Source organism: Rhinoderma darwinii, chromosome 11 (genome assembly GCF_050947455.1).
Source record: "Rhinoderma darwinii isolate aRhiDar2 chromosome 11, aRhiDar2.hap1, whole genome shotgun sequence".
In the NCBI taxonomy this organism is placed as follows: Eukaryota; Metazoa; Chordata; class Amphibia; order Anura; family Rhinodermatidae; genus Rhinoderma; species Rhinoderma darwinii.
In genome coordinates, this window is record NC_134697.1 from 53,534,993 (window position 1) to 53,557,528 (window position 22,536).

Genomic DNA, 22,536 nt, shown 5'->3' on the forward strand with positions numbered 1-22,536 from the left:
CGCTTCTTACATTATACTGATAATGAGCCGTGCCCACCCCGAGATGACCCCAGTTTTGACCGTTTGTATAAACGGAGACCCCTATTAGACCATTTCAGTGCCCGGTTTTCCCAAGCATTCACCCCCGAGAAGTGTATTTCTATAGATGAATCCCTGGTACATTTGAAAGGGAGGCTTCAATTCCGCGAGTACCTGCCGGGTAAGAGGGCAAGGTATGGCGTGAAGATGTATAAGCTGCGAGAGTGCATCAGGGTATACCTACAAATTTAGGATATATGAAGGGAAGGACACCAGTTCTCAGCCCCCAGAATGCCCCCCCTTTCTGGGAGTTAATACAAAAATTGTGTGGGATTTGGTGCACCCACTGCTGGACCAGGGTTACCACCTCTACCTGGATAATTTTTATACCAGCGTCCCACTCTTCAACTGCCTCGCTTCCAGAAGTCCTGCGGCATGCGGCACTGCTAGAAGAAACCTGAGAGGCCTCCCTACGACTCTGCTTGGGCAAACACTCAGAAGGGGTGAGAGCAGGGCACAATCTAGCAGCAACATATTGTGGGTCAAGTACAAGACCAGGGAGATGCCACACCAGTACCCATGTACCTGTACAAGGTACCAGTACAGGGACCCCCAAACTAGACTGCATCCTGGACTACAATAGGTACATGGGAGGGGTGGACTTGTCAGATCAAGTCCTGAAGCCTTACAGTACTTCTGGAAGCGGGGCCACAGGCATCGTACCAGGGCAACACTTTTTAGGGGAAGTTCCCCAAACTGGCAAGAAGGGAAAAAGTCAAAAGAGGTGCAGAGTCTGCTATAAGAGGGGGATAAGGAAGGACACAATATATCAATGTGACGCGTGTCCCGAAAAACCAGAGCTCTGTATGAAAGAGTGTTTTCAAATTTATCATCCATCCCTTTATTTTTAATTTACCCCAGTTTTACTCGCTCTGATCCACTTCGCACAGCTTACCCCTCCTCATCTTTCCCCTCTGAGCCCTGCTGCGTGCCCAGGCAGCTGATAACAGCCACATGTAGGGTATTGCCGTACCCGGGAGAGCCAACATTACAGTTTATGAGGTGTATATCTCCGGTGGCGCATGCTGGGCACAATATATCGGACACTGAATTGGCATATATGTATAGAAAATTGCAAATTTCACTCTGCACCAACTGCTGCACATTATCTTTTACACAATACCTGTGGGGTCAAAATGCTCACTACACCTCTAGATGAATTCCTTAAGGGGTGTCGTTTTTAAAACGGGGTCACTTCTCGGGGGTTTCAACTGTACTGATACCTCAGGGGCTTCTGCACACACGACTTAGCACCAGAAAATTCCCAGTAGGCCACATGGTGGTCCTTTCCTTCTGAGCCCTCCCATGGGCCCAAACGGCAGTTTATCACCACAAATAGGGTATTGCCACACTCAGGACAAATTGGGCAACAAAATGCGGTATTTTATTCCTTGTGAAAATAAGAAATTTTGAGCCAAAACTACATCTTATTGGAAAAAATTACATTTTTTTGAATTCACAGCCCAATTCAAATAAATTCTGTGAAAAAACTGTGGAGTCTAAATGGTCACAACACCCATAAATGAATTCCTTGAGGGCTGTAGTTTCCAAAATGGGGTCACTTCTGGTGGGTTTCCATTGCTTTGATACCTTTGGGGCTCTGCAAATGCGACATGGCACCCGAAAACCAATCCAGCAAAATCTGGGCTCCAAAGAACACTTAGCGCTCCTTTCCTTCTAATACCTCCCATGGGCCCAAACGGCAGTTTATGGCCACAAATAGGGTATTGCCGCACTCAGGACAAATTTGGCAACAAAATGGGGTATTTTATTCGTTGTGAAAATAAGACATTTTGAGCCAAAACTACATCTTATTGGAAAAAAGTTTTTTTTTTTAAATTCACAGCCCAATTCAAATAAGTTCTGTGAAAAAACTCTGGGGTCTAAATGGTCACAACACCCATAAATAAATTCCTTGAGGGGTTTTGTTTCCAAAATGGGGTCACTTTTGGTGGGTTTCCATTGCTTTGATACCTCTGAGGCTCTGCAAATGCGACATGGCACCCGAAAACCAATCCAGCAAAATCTGGACTCCAACAAACACATAGCGCTCCTTTCCTTCTGAGGCCTCCCATGGGCCCAAACAGCAGTTTATCACCACAAATGGGGTATTGCCGCACTCAGGACAAATTGGGCAACAAAATGGGGCATTTTGTTCCCTGTGAAAATAAGAAATTCTGATCAAAAATGACATCTTATTGGAAAAATTGTCATTCTTTTAATTTCACAGCCCAATTCAAATACGCGCTGTGAAAAAACTACGGGGTCAAAATGGTAACAATAACCATAAATTAATTCCTTGAGGGGTGCAGTTTCCAAAATGGGGTCAGTTTTGGGGGATTCCTACTGTTTTGGCACCTCAACACCTCTCCAAACCTGGCATGCTGCCTAAAATATATGCTAATAAAAAAGCACCACCAAAATGCACTAGGTGCTTCTTTGCTTCTGGGGCTTGTGTTTTAGTCCACGAGCGCACTAGAGCCACATGTGGGACATTTCTAAAAACTGAAGAATCTGGACAATACATATTTAGTAGTGTTTCTCTGGTAAAACCTTCTTTGTTACAGAAAAAAAATAGAATAAAATTGAAATTCAGAAATAAAAACGAAATTTGCAAATTTCACCTCCACTTTGCTTTAATTCCTGTGAAATGCCTGAAGGGTTAAAAAACTTTATAACTGCTGTTTTGAATACTTTGAGGGGTCTAGTTTTTAAAATGGGGTGCTTTATGGGGGTTTCTAATACATAGGCCCCTCAAAGCCACTTAAAAACAGGTACCTTAAAAAAAAGGCTTTTGAAATTTTCTTAAAAATATGAGAAATTGCTGTTTATGTTCTAAGCCTTGTAACGTCCAAGAAAAATAAAATAATGTTCAAAAAACGATGCCAATCTAAAGTAGACATATGGGAAATGTGAACTAGTGACCATTGTGGGTGGTATAACCGTCTGTTTTTCAAGCAGATGCATTTAAATTCTGAAAAATGCTATTTTTTCTAAATTTTCTCTAAATTTTGCAATTTTTCTCAAATAAAGACTGAATATATCGACCAAATTTTACCACGAACATGAAGCCCAAAGTGTCACGAGAAAACAATCTCGGAATCGCTTGGATAGGTTTAAGCATTCCGACGTTATTACCACATAAAGTGAAATATGTCAGATTTAAAAAATGGGCTCTGAGCCTTAAGGCCCAAACTAGGCTGCGTCCTTAAGGGGTTAATATATATGGCCTATCCATAAAATAGGCCATCAATATTTCATTGGTGTGCGTCGGACTCCTGGGACTTCCACCAAGCAGCAAAATAGACCCCTTTATTATTTACACGAACACAGCACTGTACATAGAGTTATTCTGTGTACCTAGTACTGCAGTTCAGTACCATGCAAAGTTCATGATAAAAACACAGTATTGAATAAATTCGTACTAAGGTGAGGTGGTGGACGAACAGAAGTTACTACGGACATGTCTAACCCAGGTCAGTCCATGATTTTGAGTGATTGTCTGCTTATTATCTTTGTATAGTGATCAATATGTGGTATTATCCCTTGTTTTAAAGGCTAACTAAACAGTCAAAAAACTTCAGACATGTCTCCTATTAAAGTGAAAAATATCTTACAATTTATATACACATAACCAAATCATACAAAAGGTAGATGAATATCCTTTGTTTGGCTGCAGCTCTGCCTCACCTGCCATTAATCAAGTGCATCAACCCGGCACGCCCTCCATTTAGGTTTAGTCACATGCAGGTAATGCTGGGTGTTAGGCTTTGGTCACATCTGCGTCAGGGCTCTATTCCGACGTTCTGTCTGAGGTTTTCGTCAGAACGGAGCCCTGACTGACACAAATGGAAACCATAGGTTTCCGTTTCCAGCACCATTGAGTTCAATGGTGACGGATCCGGTGCCAATGGTTTCCATTTCTCTCAGTTGTGCTAGGGTTCCGTCATTTTGATGGAATAAATAGTGTAGTCGACTACGGTATTGCTTCCGTCAAAACGATGGAGCCCTTGCACAACTGAGGCAAATGGAAACCATTGGCACCGGATCCGTCACCATTGAAATCAAACTAATAAAAGCTATGCAGTCTTTTATATGTACCCCAAATTAGTGGCATTAAAGAACACAAGTGGTCCTGCAAAAACGAGCCCTCATGCGAATTTCAGAATGTGGAGATAAAAAAAGAAAAAAAAACAGAGTTAAACTAGGTCGGGTCCTTGAGGGGTTTACTCTGGATCGGTCCAAGATAAGTTAGACAATCTATTGTCTCTACGGCTGGATTCACACGAGCACATTACATGCGTAATGGACGGAACGTATTTCGGCCGCAAGTCCCGGACCGAACACACTGCAGGGAGCCGGGCTCCTAGCATCATAGTTATGTACGATGCTAGGAGTCCCTGCCTCGCTGCAGGACAACTGTCCCGTACTGTAATCATGTTTTCAGTACGGGACAGTAGTTCCACGGAGAGGCAGGGACTCCTAGCGTCGTACATAACTATGATGCTAGGAGCCCGGCTCCCTGCAGTGTGTTCGGACTGGGACTTGCGGCCGAAATACGTTCCGTCCATTACGGACGTAATGTGCTCGTGTGAATCCAGCCTAAACGTTTTATGCACAGTATGGGTATGTCCACATATAAGCACACAGCGTATTCGCCCCGGTCCACGCAGGGAATTCCGGCCGAAAGATCGCAGCAAATTGTGGTGCAGCTTTTCGGCCGGAATGTCCGCTGTGGAAAATAGCAGGTAAAGAAAAAGCTTACACTTCCCTTAGCCACGGTGACGCGTCCCTCTGACGTCCTGCAACCCGGCCTCCTAGGATGACGTTTCATCCCATGTGACCACTGCAGCCTGTGAAACGTCATCCCTGGAGGCCGGGCTGGATGCAGAAGTATAGAATTCTGGACAAGTATAAGTATAAGCTTTTTTCCAACTTTTGCGGGGGAAACGCAGATTTTCTGCTGCAAAAATCGCAACATATGCTATTTGTTGCTGGTTTTACCTCTGCATTGAATTCAATGGGGAAAACCCACAACAGAAAACCAGAGTTTCCGCAGCATAAATTGACATGCTGCGGATATAAAAAAAAAAGTACAACAGGTCAATTTATGAATGTTTTTTCGGCTGTTTTTTTACGCAGCGTGTGGATGAGATTTGTTTAAATGTCATCCATTCTGCTGCTACTGTATTACGCTGCAGATTTTCCGCAACGAAACCCGTTGCATATAATCTGCAGTATTTACGCTAAGTGTGGACATACCCTATATCTATATATAAACTGCAAAATTGTACTTGGTGCAACTAAAACAGCTGTACTAAAAAAAACAAGTATTGTAAAACTCTTCATGATTGTGATAATACTGAGTAGTACTGATGCCCGGGAAAAGTAGACAAAAAAGTAAGTAAATGACATAAAAAGGTCTACTGTACCTAGCAGGGTTATAAAATCCCTAACCGTAAGCCAGAGATAAGAACACCTTCATGAATACAGCACAGAAGCCATTGCAACAAAAGGGAAGTAAAAAGTCAAAACCACTGGGTAAGGAGAGCATTCAGTGAAAATATAAAGGGAGGGCTCAGCAACTGGGGGAGTCTGCTCAAAATATAACCATCTGTCTGTCTCTAGATATAACCTGACAGCTCCTGCAAGGCTGATCTCTAAGGCATACAGTTATCTCCTTGGTACCCCAAGATGCCTTCCTACACCATCACGGTGGCTACAGGCAGTCAGTGGTTTGCTGGCACAGATGATTATATCTATATAACACTAGTTGGGTCAGAAGGCTACAGTGAAAAGAATCTGCTGGATAAACCTTTCTACAATGATTTTGAGAGGGGGGCGGTAAGTATGGCTAATCTCATACATGCATAGACGACACACACACATGCACACGCACACGCACACGCACACACACACGCACACACACCATACACACCACACACACACCATACATACCACACACAGATATACACAGTTTTGATGCCGTTTTTGGGTCCGTTTTTGGCTACATTTTTTGAGGCAAACAGGAGTGGACACAAAAAAAAAATGTAACCAGTCTTGTATTTATAACTTTCCTGCCCCAAAAACATCATCAAAATTGTGTGTGTGATCCGACCTCAATGTAGTAATAATCACCATCTTTCCAGTGTGGAAACCATGCAAAGCAAACCCCCATATTTCAGTGTGTGAGTATGCATGGCGCTGTTATTTCAGCAGGCATGGTGGTAGAAGTTATGCACTGTATAGAAGTATTATTTGGGACCTATATAGCACTTTGGGTGCTGTATTGCAGACACTGTATGGCGACATTTTTGTATGGGATGCTTATTTGGGCACTGTAAGGGTATGTTCACACGGCCTATTTACGGACGTAATTCGGGCGTTTTTGCCCCGAATTACGTCTGAAAATAGCGCCTCAATAGCGCTGACAAACATCTGCCCATTGAAAGCAATGGGCAGACGTTTGTCTGTTCACACGAGGCGTATATTTACGCGCCGCTGTCAAATGACGGCGCGCAAATAGACGCCCGCGTCAAAGAAGTGACCTGTCACTTCTTTGGCCGTAATTGGAGCCGCTATTCATTGACTCCAATGAATAGCAGCGCTAATTACGGCCGTAATTGACGCGGCGTTCAAGCGCCCGCACATGCCGGTACGGCTGAAATTACGGGGATGTTTTCAGGCTGAAACATCCCCGTAATTTCAGCCGTTACGGACCCCCGCCGTGTGAACATACCCTAAGATGTTACTTTTGAGCACTTCACCAGGGTATGTTCACACGAGTGTCATATTGCTTTCTGTTTTTATGTTGAACTGATCTAAACTGATTGGATAACTGATGCATAAAATATGTTTTTTAAATATGTTTAGATCTGTTTCTATATTGAGAAAGTAGCATGCTGTTTTTAGATCCTGTCAAAAACAGATCCTTATTGAACAGATAAAAAACTGATTAATATTGATCCATCAAATCCTTTCGGTTACGACTTTTGCCACAACCTATATACTGTATAATGATATAATATGTGGACTCTGACATTATTAGGGAAGTGCTGTACTATCCCACTCTCTCTAAGCCACCCCCCTGTCAGTCAAAATAAGCTGACGCTCTGCGGCAGCACGCTGAGTATCAGTACTCCGTTCCCTCGTAGGCCATCCTTCTAGGTTGACATCTATAAAAATGGAAACATTGTGCTGTACTTTTGCAATTTTCATATCACAAATGGCTTCTAGTGGTTTTTTATCTATGTTTCTAAAGTACTTTGCATATGCTTGATAAGCCCCTAAACTGATATGATTTCCATGCTATTTTTACTTTTTATGACAATGACAGTACACATACATAGGGTGACACTGTTGATCAGTTTGTTCATAGAATACAAACATTTTTAATATATCTAGGCAAATGATCCCAATATGCAAATGTTGTGCACATGATAAACCTTTGCTCTGATCATCTTTACAGGCGTGAACTGTTTCTTGCCGACACAGTTTATACGGGGTTAAAGCATTTCATGTACATTTGAAAAAGTCTAGTTTATTGTAACATTATTTATACTGTAACCTGCTGGCCTCATGTATAAGTGCAAAAAGTGGAATCGTTTCCCATAGCGGCCATTTATATTCCTGCTGTCACGGTTCTAGCACATAGAGAAAAGTAAGAAAAGATTGGTTGCTGTGATTAACTGCCCAACTTAATTTCTGCGTTAGTTGGCATAGAGGGTGTAGCGGTAGCAGTCACACCTGGGCCTTGGTGCTTTAGGGGGTTGAATGCCCATCTGCCACATTAAAAGACACAAACTTTTTTTGGCACATGGTAGGTGGTGGGCCCAGATTTTGCATTGCTACCCAGAAGCTTTAGGTTACCCATCTGTCTGCACTAGTCTTTGTAGGACTATGTTCACAGTCAATCATCTACATACGTCTGAATGGGGTTGTTTTTTAAGGTTGTTCTGCAGCATGTGAATGGATTCTTACAAACTTCATTCAGAAATTTTGGCAACAAATCATCCACATATTACCGGTTCTCATGGGACTGTTTATGCTTGTTTTCTCCATTTATTGACCGCTTCTGCTGAATTAGGCCCCATGCACACGACCGTATTTTCATTTATCCGTAAATACTGTCCGTGAATATGGATCTCTAGTCATTCGTAATTCATCCGTATATACGGAAGGGTGTCCGTGAACACGGTCCATATTGCCGTCGTATTTAATCCGTAAAAAAACAGGGAGGCTGCAAATGATGTCACCAACATGTTGCATAGCAACACTTCCGTAAATACAGACGGTATATGGATGTACATCAGTAGCCGTTTGGATTTACGGAAGCGACCATAGGCTTCTATGGGAGAGTCCTTGCCGTAATTACGCACAAGAATAGGACAGGTTCTATCATTTTTTCAGCACGGACACCCATCAGTAAAAATACAGAAAGGTGTCCGTGGCCAATAGAAGTGAATGGGTCCGTAATTAAGGTTCAAATATACGGTTGTGTGCATGGGGCCCAAGTTTATATATAGAGCTGTCAATCACTGTGTGTGGGCGGGGGAGCAGGACTCACAGGCTTTCTTTATAAGTTCTGCTAGCATTTAACCCGTTAGTGACCGTCAATACGCCTTTTAACGGCGGCCACTAACGGGCTTTATTCTGATGCATATGCCTTTTTACGGCACTGCATCAGGATGAGTAAACAGAGCAGGGAGCCGTCAGATCTCCCTGCTCTCAGCTGCCAGATGTAGCTGAGGGCTGGGGGCGTCCCTGCTCTGCCGTGTGAGATCGATATTAGTATCGATCTCACCCGTTTAACCCCTCAGATGCTGTGCGTAATAGCGTGCACCGCATCTGAGTGGTTTTGGAGAGAGGGAGCTCCGACACCCGGCGATACGATCGCCGAGTGTCTGTGTCTCCAATGGCAGCCAAGGGCCTAATAAAGGCCCCCAGGTCTGCCTGGAGCGAATGCCTGCTAGATCATGCCGGAGGCATGACCTAGCAGATGCCTGTCTGTTTTAAACGGACAAGAAGTAATACACTGCAATACAAAAGTATTGCAGTGTATTATAATAGCGATCGGAGAATCGCATATTAAAGTCCCCTAGTGGGACTAGTAAAAAAGTGAAAAAAAAGTTTAATAAAGTTAATTTAAAAAAAAATGTGAAAAAAAATGAAAAACCCACCTTTTCCCCTTACAAAATGCTTTACTATTATAAAACCAAAATAAAGTAAACAAGTTACACATATTTGGTATCATCGCGTCCGTAACGACCCCGACTATAAATCTATAACATTATTTAACCCGCACGGTGAACGCCGTAAAAAATGTAAGAAAAAACTATGGAAAAATTGCTATTTTCTGTGAATCCAGACTTAAAAAAAATGTGATAAAAAGTGATCAAAAAGTCGCATCTACTCCAAAATGGTACCAATAAAAACTACAAGTCTTCCCGCAAAAAAGAAGCCCTCATACAACTGCATCGGCGGAAAAAGACGGTGGAGACACAAAAACGAATGATTTTGAAAAAAAAGCGTTTTTACTGTGTAAGTAGTAAAACATACAAAAACTATACAAATTTGGTATCGTTGCAATCATAACAACCCGCTGAATAAAGTTATTGTGTTATTTATATCACACGGTAAACGGCGTAGATTTAAGACGCGAAAAAGAGTGTTGAAATTTCAGGTTTTTTTCTAATCCCCCCCCCCAAAAAAAAGTTCATAAAAGTTAATCAATAAATAATATGTACCTCAAAATAGTGCTATTAAAAAAATACAACTTGTCCCGCAAAAAACAAGACCTTATACAGCTATGTCGATGCAAAAATAAAAAAGTTATAGCTCTTGGAATGCGACGATGGAAAAACGTAAAAAATGGCCTGGTCATTAAGGTTTAAAATAGGCTGGTCATTAAGGGGTTAAACGGTTTTTACATGACAATACAGAATCAATGAAAACTATAAATCCCCAAGCTCAGCGTCTCCCTCGCTATCCTATACTGTCCTCAGATAGATGGGACCTGACGCATCCACTAAGTTACTCTTCTTGTAGATGAATCGTCTCAGCAAAGCCGATAGTAGCTAAAGTAACTAAAAATATTCATCTGTGTTTGCCAATGATATTTTATCATGTTTCCACAAGTAAATATCTTTTAGTCTTTGGATTTATTTTTATTTTCTGTATACCAAAGAACATTCTGGTTTTATGGAAAAATTCCATTCCGCACAGAGGTTTTATCTGTTTTACTAGTTAACAGGAATGTAGAACAATAATATTGCCACAAACACATAGATTTAGTATCCAAGTCAACAAATATTTTCCTTAATACTTTCACTGAAGGGATAAGGGCCTGTTCACATCTGCGTTGGAGCCTCAGTTAGGGGCCTCCGCTACAGATCCAGCCAAAGATACCAGAAACAATAGAACAGAATGCTGCGCTATTGTTTCTGGAAAAACCACGGACACCCTAACAGAAACCTGACAGAACCTATTAAAGTCAATGGGCTCCGTCGCGCCACAACAGTTTACATTGTATAACGGTACTGGCGCTTCCAGTGTTTTCATTGTTCTGCTCCTCTGAAGAAGCAGACCAACGGAAAAACCAATGCAGGTGTGAACCTGCCCTAAGTTAACCGACTGATAAGAAGTCCTCGCGAGATCACGCTGTGCTGTCATTCATGTTCAGCTGTACTCACAGCACAGCGTGATCTCGTGAGATCACGCTGTGTTGTGAGTAAGTCCCAGAGAAACTTTACTGAAGTTTCAGGAGTGTGAACAATATTCTGTTCATTTGGAGTTACAGAAACAGCTGAACAAGCACTGCTCGGCTGTTTCCGTAAGTCTCACACAACAGAATTGAGAGTGCCCACTAATCCTGGAATCTGCGGCCAGCAGTCGATGCATCAGGTGAAGCAGGGGTCAGGTAACCCTCGTTTTCAATATAGGTACGAGTCCCTGGGACCTGCATCCATCAGACATTTATGGGATATCCTGCAGATATACCATAAATGTCTAAGATGGGAATATCCCTTTAATATCCCCTGGATAGGTCATCAGTATGTCATCGGTGCGGGTCCGACACCTGGACCCTGCACAGATAAGCCGCTCCGGTGGCCTGCGGGCCCCGGATGTTGTGGCACACAATGCTATGTACGGAGCCCGGAAGCAGTTGGCCCCGTACATAGCATAGTGGCCTTGCTGCAGAACTGCAGGTCTTCTCCTATTCTCTTGAATAGGAGCAGAGCTGCCTTACTGCAGCTCGGCCGCTATTCCGTGGCCGGAGCTAACTGCTACCGGCTTGTGCGTCCGGTGCACGGAGGCACCGGACCAGCTAATCTGTGCGGGGTTCGGGTGTCGGAACCCTACAGATCATGTACTGATGACCTATCTGGTGGATTGGTCATCAGTTGTCAGAAGCTGGAACCAACCAAAGAATGAAGATAAGTGTCATATATTAGATGTTCTACTTAAAGGAGAACAAAAATAGTAGAGCTAGACATCAGAAAGTCACCATAGTCTCCCCCACAAAAAAAAAACAATATTTCTTGAATTGCCCCATAGAAGCTGCCATGACTGTAGCGATGCCCATGGCAGCTGAATAACCAATAAGATCAGGCCAACAATAACCCACACAGCAACCTTATTACAATATGTGGGTACTACACTACTCAGCTACAATACCCTGTGTTTTAATAGAAAAATATCATCCTCATTATCACAAAAATAAAATGGAAAAAGGAATACTCTTTCTTCCTCATGAACACTGTTCTTGTACTGGTTCTTTTACGTGAAAACATATTTATTTTACATTTTATATGTACTCTGATTAGAAGAATGCAGTGTAGCTATCAACCTACAAAAAAATATTCCATGAAAAATAAACAAGAGATAATTATAAAAGACGATAAAAATAAATTCTCAGATAGTGGTGCATGGCTGTGTCCGTACTCCTTTCATGTGGTCAGTAATCATGTACATTTTTTACAGATGAGATGCGGCTTGTTATCTTTAGTCATAGTTTTATGTGCAGTGTGGTTGTGTAGTTCACTTTAAGCCCTTATTCACACGAGTGTATTTCACGTCCGTGTACTGCCCATTTTTTTCACAGACACCACACGGACCTATGAAAATCAATGGGGCTATTCAGAAATGCGTTGTTTTTCACGCAGCATGTGTCCGTTGCGTGACACTCACTGCATGTCCTATTTTGGTGCGTTTTGAAGTCAATGGGTGCATGAAAAAAACGGACAGCACACGGACGTCAGCCGTGTGCTGTCCGTGATTCACGCAACAGGTGCTAAAGAAATTATGAGGGGAAAAAAAACCCTCCTTCAGTTTTTTTTTGCTGATGTAAAAAATGCGTGACGTATGGATGAAATACGCGTGTAAAAAATGCAGATGCACACACGGAACCGCAATGCAAGAAAAATGCTGCATTTTTTACACGCACAAAACAGACACGCTCGTGTGATTCTAGCCTAAGGAGTTTTCAGGAGGATCCCGCCGATCCGCAGAATAAAAGGGCTCCAGCACTTTAGTGAACGTAGCATCTATATATACAGTATGTATATATATATATACTGAATATATAAATATGTGTGACTGTATATGGGATAATTGAAAATCCCAACAACCCCTAAATGGCAGCCGATACTTATACCGTACCAGTGCCGGAACACTCTGCCACTGGAAGATAAATTTTTCTCTGTTGAGACACGTTTGGCGCAGCTGGACGACTATTTGCATTGTTTTCCGATGTTCCATTAAATTTATGAACATTTCACTACTAACAGTATCAGTATTGACAGGGATGACTCTTCAGTATCATATCTATGAATGACATATCTATACCTTCCTACAGACTCTTAAAATGTCGCTAGCGCCACTTACAACCTATGTCTCGGAACAATGATATCCCTGAAGTGTCCCTATACTTCTATCTGGTTAAACTTTTTTGTTGCTCAATCTCCGTATGTGTTGTGAAATGACTATACTGCCTGACATTTGTCCTGTACTTCACTTGTGTAACACCGCTTTGTAAAGGTTTTGTGACAGTATTCTACTTTGGTTCTCTACCATATGAATGAAACTCAATACAAAATGAAAATATTAAAAAAAAGAACATTTCCATTGACATGCACGATTTCACGCCTCGTTCACATCTGTGTTGGAGACTCCATTAGGGGCCCCTGTAGCAGATCCGTCTGAGAATACAGATCTGTCATTGACTTGCCGTTGTCTTACAATGGGGTCTGTTGAATTCCGAGGCGTTGTCCATCTTTTTGGTGGGAAAAGAAGTGCTATTTTTTCCATCAAATTTGACTGAACGGAGCCTCCGATGCAGTTGTGAACAGAGCCTAACACTTACCAATATTTTCCGAGTTACTCTGCAGAAAATGATCCACATGAAAACATTATTCTGGGTTGAGGAAGTAAGTTTACAGGATATATGATAGTGTGATAAAATGGTAGTAACCACAGGTCATGTAACTTCCGTGCTTCATTCTTATCGTTGGGAAAAAAAATGATTTGAATGTCCCACAGTGGGTTTGGTAGATAATCGAAGATCTCTGAGATACAGAATATGAAGCTGCTACATTGCTCTGATATTAAAATTAAAACATAAAACATTATGATGTAAACCCCTTTTTAATTTTCTGTCGACGTTGCCTCATGAGAGCTTGTTTTTTTGTTGGGCGGTCTTGTATTTTTTAGTGGAACCATTTTGGGGTGCACATATTGTATTGTATAATTTTTATATGTTTTTTGAAGTGTAGAAAAAAAACTGAAATTTCGCCAATGTTTTTTTTTTTTTTACGATGTTCACCGTATTGTATAAATTACATGTTAACTTTACTCTGGGGTCAGAGCGATTCCAACGATTCCAAATATACATTTATTTTTTAGAGCATATTTTTTTTTAGAAAGTCTTTTGTTTTTGTGTCATTGCATTCCAAAAACAATCACTTTTTTTTATTTTTCCATCAACATAGGCACATATGGGCTTGTTTTTTATGGGACGAGTTGCATTTTTTGTTGCATTGCTTTCACAGTGCGGTATAAAGGAGTTATTAACTATATTTCTGCGGGTCAGTACAAATACAACGAGACCAATTTTGTATAGTTTCTTTATGCTTTTACTACTTTTGCACAATAAAAACACTTATTTTTTTGTAAAAATCATTTGTTTTTGTGTTGCCATACTCTGCGAGCGATAACTTAGTTTTCCGTCCTCTGAGCTGTGCAAGGGATTGTTTTTTGCAGGACAAGCTAACGTTTTAATTTGTACCATTTTGGGGTATATACGACATACTACAAAAACAGCAATTTTGGCATTTTTACGTCGTTGCGGGTAAAATAACATGATCATTTTATAGTTCAGGTTGCTATGGATGCAGCGATACCAATTATGTGTACTTTCTTTTCTCTTTTGACATATTAAACCATTTTTAATGGGGGTTTCCTTAATTAATATTTTCAAACATTTTATGTCACAAAAAATATGGCAGTCCTTCTAGAGATTAGACTGTGTGATCAATTGATCGCTCACATAATACACTGCAATACTTCAGGGCCTAATAAAGGTCAGACCTTGGGGTGATTGATAGGCCTCCGGCTGCCATAGCAGCCCATCGGCATCCAACAATCGCGTTTCGGATGGGAGATTGGCTGACAGAGGGAGCCCTATGTCACTGAAACCACTTAGATACCACGGTCGCTGTTGACCACGGCATCTTACGGGTTAAACAGCCGGATTCTGAGTTATCTCCAATTCCAGCTATCTTAGGGTATGTTCACATGCTGAGTCAAAAACGTCTGAAAATACTCAGCTGTTTTCAGGGGAAAACAGCTCATGATTTTCAGACTTCTTTTAAGCTACTTGCAATTTTCGCTGTATTTTTCGCAGCGTTTTTTTACAGTCGTTTTTGGAGCTTTTTTCAATAGAGTCTACGAAAAACGGCTCCAAAAATGTCCCAGGAAAAACGGCCGCGTAAAAAAACTCAGTTTTTCCCATTGAAATCAATGGGCAGATGTTTGGAGGCATTCTGCTTCCAAATCTTCGGCCGTTTTTGGGCGTTTATGCCCCGAAAAACGGCCGAAAATAGACCGTGTGAACATACCGTTAGAGCGAGGTGTTGGCTGTATAAGACAGTCAGCACCCGCAAGTGATAGAGCGGGCACAGGAACTGCCCCATGATGTACTATCACCTCAACTTGCGGGAACTACACTACTTAGTTCTCATGATGTCATAGGGTAGGAACGTGTTAAAGGAACAGTCTGAGCAAAACATATACACTGTTGTTGATACATTGTTTTATGCCTTGTGCAAGACCTGTGTGGACAGTCCATGACAAAGGGATTCAATGAAATTCAGAATCCCTGTGCCACGCACCAACCCCTCAGGCCCTCCACTCGGCATAGCATAATGTATAAAATTTTGCCTGGAGTGTCCCTTTAATTAGTGTTGCTACAGTTACAATATGTATTTAAAGGCCCATTTAAACAGTGAGATTATTGGTTGAATCCAAATGATAACAAGCGCTCAACAGCGATTGGTCCCTTAAAGGCTATGTAAACCTATGAAAGTGATTGATTTTTTATTTTTATTTTTTTAATAAAAATGTCAGTCAGTCTGTTTGGTGCAACTTTCAAATTAGTTTATATTACTTTTTGAGATATAGCTCCTCTTTATCCTGTATACAGAGCAGCTGTATCTTCCACTAAGACGTGAATCCATCAGTCCCGCAGACCTGACAGGTTAAGTGTCAGCGGGTTCTGCGTGTCTCTGACACGCAGGATCCACCTGTAATCTATCACATCTAAGTTATGAACTTAGATGTGATGGATAACAGGTGGATCCTGTGTGGACCCGCCTTCACTGAAGCCGCCAGTCTCACAGACCTGACGGGTACAGGATTGAGCGAAAGATATAGCTGCTCTGTATACAGGATACAGTGCAGCTGTATCTTAAAAAGTAAAAAGATTTTTTTAATAAAAACTAATTTGAAACTTGCACCAAACTCGACTGACATTTTTATATAAAAAAAATAAATAAATTACTTTCAATGGTTTACATGGCCTTTAAAAATTACAGTTTATGAAGAAGAAAATTGCTAAATTAATTCTTACTGATTGGTACATGGCATTGAACAATCCCTTTTTAGATGGATCTCCCAATGATAAGCTGATCATAGGGTGTCAGGCTGCTGAGATCAGCTGTTATTTTCAAAGGAACCTGGCAGCAAGTGTACAGTTCTGGAAAGAAGGGAAAATATACATTTTCCATATAGGCTGTCTATCTAATGCACAGACGTGGTGGGTCCTCCAGAGTGAGAGAAGTTTTTTGAAGCCACCATTAGCTCCTGCTAATAGATGAGAGTCCTGAACGTAGGACCCGCTATTACCTCAGATTTCACTAATAGGGTTTTTAAAACTAGGTTTTTTTCAAACCCGCAACCGCAACACTGGACATTTAAAATGCAGATCTACTTTATATTAGGATGACTTTATTACCGGTTTGTTGTTAAACTATAAAATACTTTTTCCGAAAAAAATTAAAACTAAACTTAAAGAGGCTCTGTCACCAAATTTTGCAACCCCTATCTCCTATTGCAGCAGATCGGCGCTGCAATGTAGATAAGAGTAACGAGCATTTTTTTTGTTTTTTTTTAAAACGAGCATTTTTGGCCAAGTTATGACCATTTTTATATTTATGCAAATGAGGCTTTCTAAAGTACAACTGGGCGTGTTTAAAGTTATGTACAACTGGGCGTGTATTGTGTGTTACATCTGGGCGTTTTTACTTCTTTTACTAGCTGGGCGTTGTGACTAGAAGTGTATGATGCTGACGAATCGGCATCATCCACTTCTCTTCACAACGCCCAGCTTCTGGCAGTGCACAGACACACAGCGTGTTCTCGAGAGATCACGCTGTGACGTCACTTCCTGCCCCAGGTCCTGCATCGTGTCGGACGAGCGAGGACACATCGGCACCAGAGGCTACAGTTGATTCAGCAGCAGCATCAGCGTTTGCAGGTAAGTAGCTACATCGACTTACCTGCAAACGCTGATGCTGCTGCAGAATCAAATGTAGCCTCTGGTGCCGATGTGTCCTCGCTCGTCCGACACGATGCAGGACCTGGGGCAGGAAGTGACGTCACAGCGTGATCTCGCGAGGACACGCTGTGTGTCTGTACACTGGCAGAAACTGGGCGTTGTGAAGAGAAGTGGATGATGCCGATTCGTCGGCATCATACACTTCTAGTCACAACGCCCAGCTAGTAAAAGAAGTAAAAACGCCCAGATGTACATACACATAATACACGCCCAGTTGTACATAACTTTAAACACGCCCAGTTGTACTTTAGAAAGCCTCATTTGCATAAATATAAAAATGGTCATAACTTGGCCAAAAATGCTCGTTTTTTAAAAAAAAAAAACGTTACTCTTATCTACATTGCAGCGCCGATCTGCTGCAATAGGAGATAGGGGTTGCAAAATCTGGTGACAGAGCCTCTTTAAGTCTATATAATTGACGGTACTTTAATTTAAAGGAGGGGGCTGCTTTGGAAAAGCTCTTCCAATGAAATAACCCCCCCCCCCCTCCTCGACAATGAGTTTTTCACATAAACTTTTCATTCTACATTGATTAAAGTCCCACTATTATTCTGATATTCCACCAGATAGTACATTGGGTATGGAAAGTGGCAGGGTGCACACTGGATGGCAACTCTAACACCTGAAGAGTCTCGTGCAGGGCTCCCATTAATTAGAATAGGACCTGTACACAGGCGTTGAATGGTTACCAGCTGTACCACTCAGTGTGCTTCTTTCCCCTCCCAATACCCAATGTATCGGGAGAGATAATGAAATGATAGTGACACTTTAAGGTTTAGTTATCTAAACCAGGAAAATCCCTTTAACATCATATAACAGTAGATTACAAACTTAAAGAGGCTCTGTCACCAGATTATCAAATCCCTATCTCCTATTGCATGTGATCGGCGCTGCAATGTAGATTACAGTAACGTTTTTGTTTTGTTTTTTAAAACGATCATTTTTGGCCAAGTTATGAGCAATTTTATATTTATGCAAATGAGCCTTTCTAATGGACAACTGGGCGTGTTTTCTCTTATTTCCAACTGGGCGTGTATTGTGTTTTTAGCAACTGGGCGTGTTTACTTCTTTCACTGCAAAATCACACTGTGCTGTGGATCATGCTGGGCTGGAACAATGAGAAGTGTATGACTCTGATTGGTCACTGATTGGTCAGCCTCATACTCTCCTCTGTACAACACCCAGTTGGTAAAAAGGAAAAACATGCCCAGTTGTTCATTGAGAAACTCATTAGCATAAATCTAAACTAGCTCATAACTTGCTCAAAAATGATCATTTTTCAAAATAAAAACCACTGCTGTTCTCTACATTACAGCGCCAATCAGATTATGTAGGAGATAGGGCACTTATAATGTGGTGACAGAGCCTCTTTAAATGACATTTACTGCTGAGTTAAACGAAAAAAAATTATATCACAAAAAGTCACTACCCTTGCAACAAGACTTCAAGGTATCAACGTAACTTTTTTCTGTTACTAAAATTTTTTAAGAAAACAGAAAAATAGCAAAAAGCTAGAGGAAAAGCAGAAAAATACATTATTTTTCTTTTGATTCTTATTAGTGCTTCGTTCACTTGGGGAAGAATTATGTAACATAATAGGAAGAATTGGTAATAAGGGCGGGTTCACACATAGCGGAATTTCACTTAAATTCCGCTGCGGACACTCCGCAGCGTTAATCCGCAGCGGAGCCGTTTCTCCATTGACTTTCACTTTAATTTAGCAGTGTTCGTTTACACGATGCGTACAATTCCGCTGCGGAGCATAGGCTGCGGAGCGGAATTTGGTGTCCGCAGCATGCTCTGTCTGTTGCGGAGCAGTGGCGGACTCATGGCGGAATTTCTCCATTGACTTCAATGGAGATTCAAAGTTCCGCAATGAAGTCCGCAGCTGTCATGCACATGTCATGTGTGCTGCGGATGCGTCTTGCTTTTTTAACTTGACATTTCTTCATTCTGGCTGGACCTATGTATTTCTAGGTCTACAGCCAGACTGAGGAAGTCAATGGGGCTCCCGTAATGACGGGAGCGTTGCTAGGAGACGTCAGTAAATAGTCACTGTCCAGGGTGCTGAAAGAGTTAAGCGATCGGCAGTAACTGTTTCTGCACCCGGGACAGTGACTACCGATCTCAATATACATGTATCTGTAAAAAAATATATAAGTTCATACTTACCGAGAACTCCCTGGGTCTGTCTCCAGTCCGGCCTCCCAGGATGACGATTCAGTGTAAGTGACGGCTGCAGCCAATCACAGGCCAAGCACAGGCTGCAGCGGTCACATGGACTGGCGCGTCATCCAGGGAGGTCGGGCTGGATGCCGAAAGAGGGACGCGTCACCAAGACAACGGCCGGTAAGTATGAAAGTCGTTTACTTTCACTAGGGAAAGTGCTGTCTCTTCTCTCTATCCTGCACTGATAGGGAGAAGGGAAGCACTTTTCCCGCAGTCCGCAGCAGCTAGTCCGCATCAATGTACTGCACATTTTGTGCAGATCCGCAGCAGAATCTGCAACGCAGATTCTGTGCGGCATGGATGCGGACAGTTGCGGAGGAATTCCGCCATGTGTGGTCATGCCCTAAGACGTTTCTTACAAGAAGTTGCACCACACATGTTGAAAGCTTCAAGTATAAAACATGCAAACTGAAGTATAATTTACTTCCAAAGTAGCGATGAGTCAAATCCCGAGCCTTTTCAGGACTCTATTTGACTCATTTTTGGCCTCATGCACACAGCTATATCACTGCTCAATTTTTACATACGACACCCGATGGAGAATCATGCAGCGGCACGTGCCCCTTTCAGGCTCCTACACATGGCTCTGTCGTATGCACGAGGCTTTAGACAAATAGAGGCTTAGAGGTAGATTCCTGTTTTAGACTCTACTGTCATAAATTGTAGAAATACAGTAAGTGCCCGTCCAGTTCCTTACTGCATATTTCTACATACTTTGCCATTTGGCTTATGAGTTTCTCGTAAATTTACCTGATTTTTTAAGGGAAATTAAAATCTATTGAAGGATATGGAGATGCACGAAAACAATTATTAGACCTGTATACACTGCAGCGGGTCTGTTTAACGATAGTTAGCAGATAATGGCTCCTACCAAAGAACATTAACTGTCAATACAATACAATAGAATTGTACAAAGGAGCTCGAATGTCACAATTAAAAGGTTCTATAACATGTTTAATAAGGAGGAGATGTTCTCATCCATAGTGCTATAAACACTGGGAGCTATTGTTAATCTGTTGGTGCCCGGGAATTAGGGGATGGCATTAATAATGTCTTCATGGGATCCAATGGGGGTGTCGATGCTAATGACATTTGATAAACTTTTGACAGCCTAATCAGCAGCCAAATTTAGAATTTTTGATTTTTGTTCTGTTTTTGTATGTTTTTGTTTCCTCTTTTAATTCTTTGTAATTTGGGTACTATTACATAAAATATACATTTGTATTGTATTGTTTGCCAATGTCATGGCAATTGTGTTGATGTGATTGTCCACTTATGACTAAATATATGTTATATTTTGGAAAAAAAAATATATATATAAATGAATATAACATGTTTAATAAAAAAAAATATAATGTTCAGTGGAGCAGCAATGCATCAAACATTTTGTTATATTACATTGCTGCATTTTCCCAGCTATATCCTCTATAGCTCTTGCTCCAAAATAGCCCTCTATTTAAACGTCGGAGTTGATCTTGGTCCAAAAAGGTCAATCCGTTCAGACAGGGAATGAATCATGATTGTTCGGACTAATACAGAAAGCAGAAATTCCACTTCCCGTATTACATACACCAGCCGTCTTCAAGATTTGGGTCTACGCTGGTGTTGAAACTACAACTTCCGGTATGCTGATAATGATATATATACAATGCTCATTGAAAACTGTTTTCTCCTTCTCGCTAGACCAGCAGCTGGACACCCAACACATTTAATCTGGTACCTAGGATAACCGGCTTACTCTTTGCAAGGAAAGCCTGGGTGTATCTCCTGAAATGCTCAGTGGAAATTTAGGGCTTCCAGGGTAAGAGCTGCTGTTGCAGTGGCTCTTGACACTGAGTAGAAGAGGGGGCTCAAGGGCATACGGACAGAGGTATTTGCAATGAGAGGTTATACGGGATTAGGAAATTTCTAAGGTCTACCTTTATTTATTTTTTCCCCGGAAATAGTGCCATGCTTGTCCATTGGCTGAATATGGCATTGCGGGTCAGACCTATTCACTTAAATAAGACTGAGCTGCTATACTAGACACAGCCTATACACAAGAGTAACGCTATCTATGGAGAAAGAGCAGACCTCTTTTCTAGTCTCGAACGATCCCTTGCACAAGCTACAATAGTATTAATGGTGTAGTTGTATCACAACAGACAAAGCTGGCAAAAACGTATGATTGTTTGCTGTAGTTTTTGGAAATTTTTGCTTTGTGGTAAAAGCTAAAATGTTTACTATCCAGGTCTGAAGAAGAAGAATTTGTTCTAGCCTAACAAGCAAACATTGCAGCTGAAAACCACTGGCTTGTCAATACCACATACTTTTACAGTATTTATATAGCGCCTTTAGGAGGGTTTTGATTCCTATTTAAAGTTCCTCAATTTTGTTCATGAGATTATTTTATTTTCAATGGGTAGCGAAGAAGATGATTGAAGTAGTGGGATAAGGGCATGTTCAGATGTGGTGGAAATTTTCCACTGCAGATTTTGCCACTAATTCACAGCAATTACGCCAAGAATCTGCAGCAAAATTTGCATATTTGAGGGTTCATCCAGGTTTTCGCAGCAGACTTGCCGGAGATTTCAGCCTTTGCAGTGCAGTGAATATCTGCTGCTTCTCCACAAAAGATTGTGCATGCTGTAGAATGTAAATTCCACATGCGAGCTAGTCTTCTGCACCATTGTTTTCTGCAAATACAAAGCTATGGAAACCAAAGAAAAAAAGGTCTGCTGTGGATTTCCACTGTGGCCTATCTGAAGAAGAATTCCGCAGCAAATCTGCCCTTAGGCTGAATTCACACCTTGGGTATTTGTTGCAGATTTTAATGCAGATTTTTTGAGCCAAAGCCAGAAGTCGTTCACAAGGAATAGGAAATATAAAGGAAGAACCATTACTCCTTCAGACTGGATCCATTTCTGGCTTTGGCTCAAAAATTTACATCAAAATCTGCAACAAATACGTGATGTGGGAATCCATCCACATATTTCCATTTACATTGTAAAAAATGTTTATTAATTGGATGAGATTTACTATTGCATATTCTCTGGCCACTAAATTTATATTGAGACTAGGTTGCTTGTAGCAGGGGCCCACGGGCTAGTTTGTGCCCCTTCTTTTTAACATATTAG

At 41.5% G+C, this 22,536-nt stretch overlaps 1 protein-coding gene across 1 annotated transcript in view; it reads left to right on the forward strand.

Annotated features, from left to right (window-relative positions):
- Nucleotides 1-5,690: 5,690 nt before the first annotated feature.
- Nucleotides 5,691-22,536, forward strand: part of ALOX5 (arachidonate 5-lipoxygenase) — a 54,522-nt gene continuing 37,676 nt past the window's right edge. Inside the window, exon 1 of the mRNA XM_075841505.1 lies at nt 5,691-5,922. Coding sequence (XP_075697620.1) covers nt 5,773-5,922 — 150 coding nt within the window. The 5' untranslated portion in view covers nt 5,691-5,772. The remainder of the gene's footprint in view (nt 5,923-22,536) is intronic.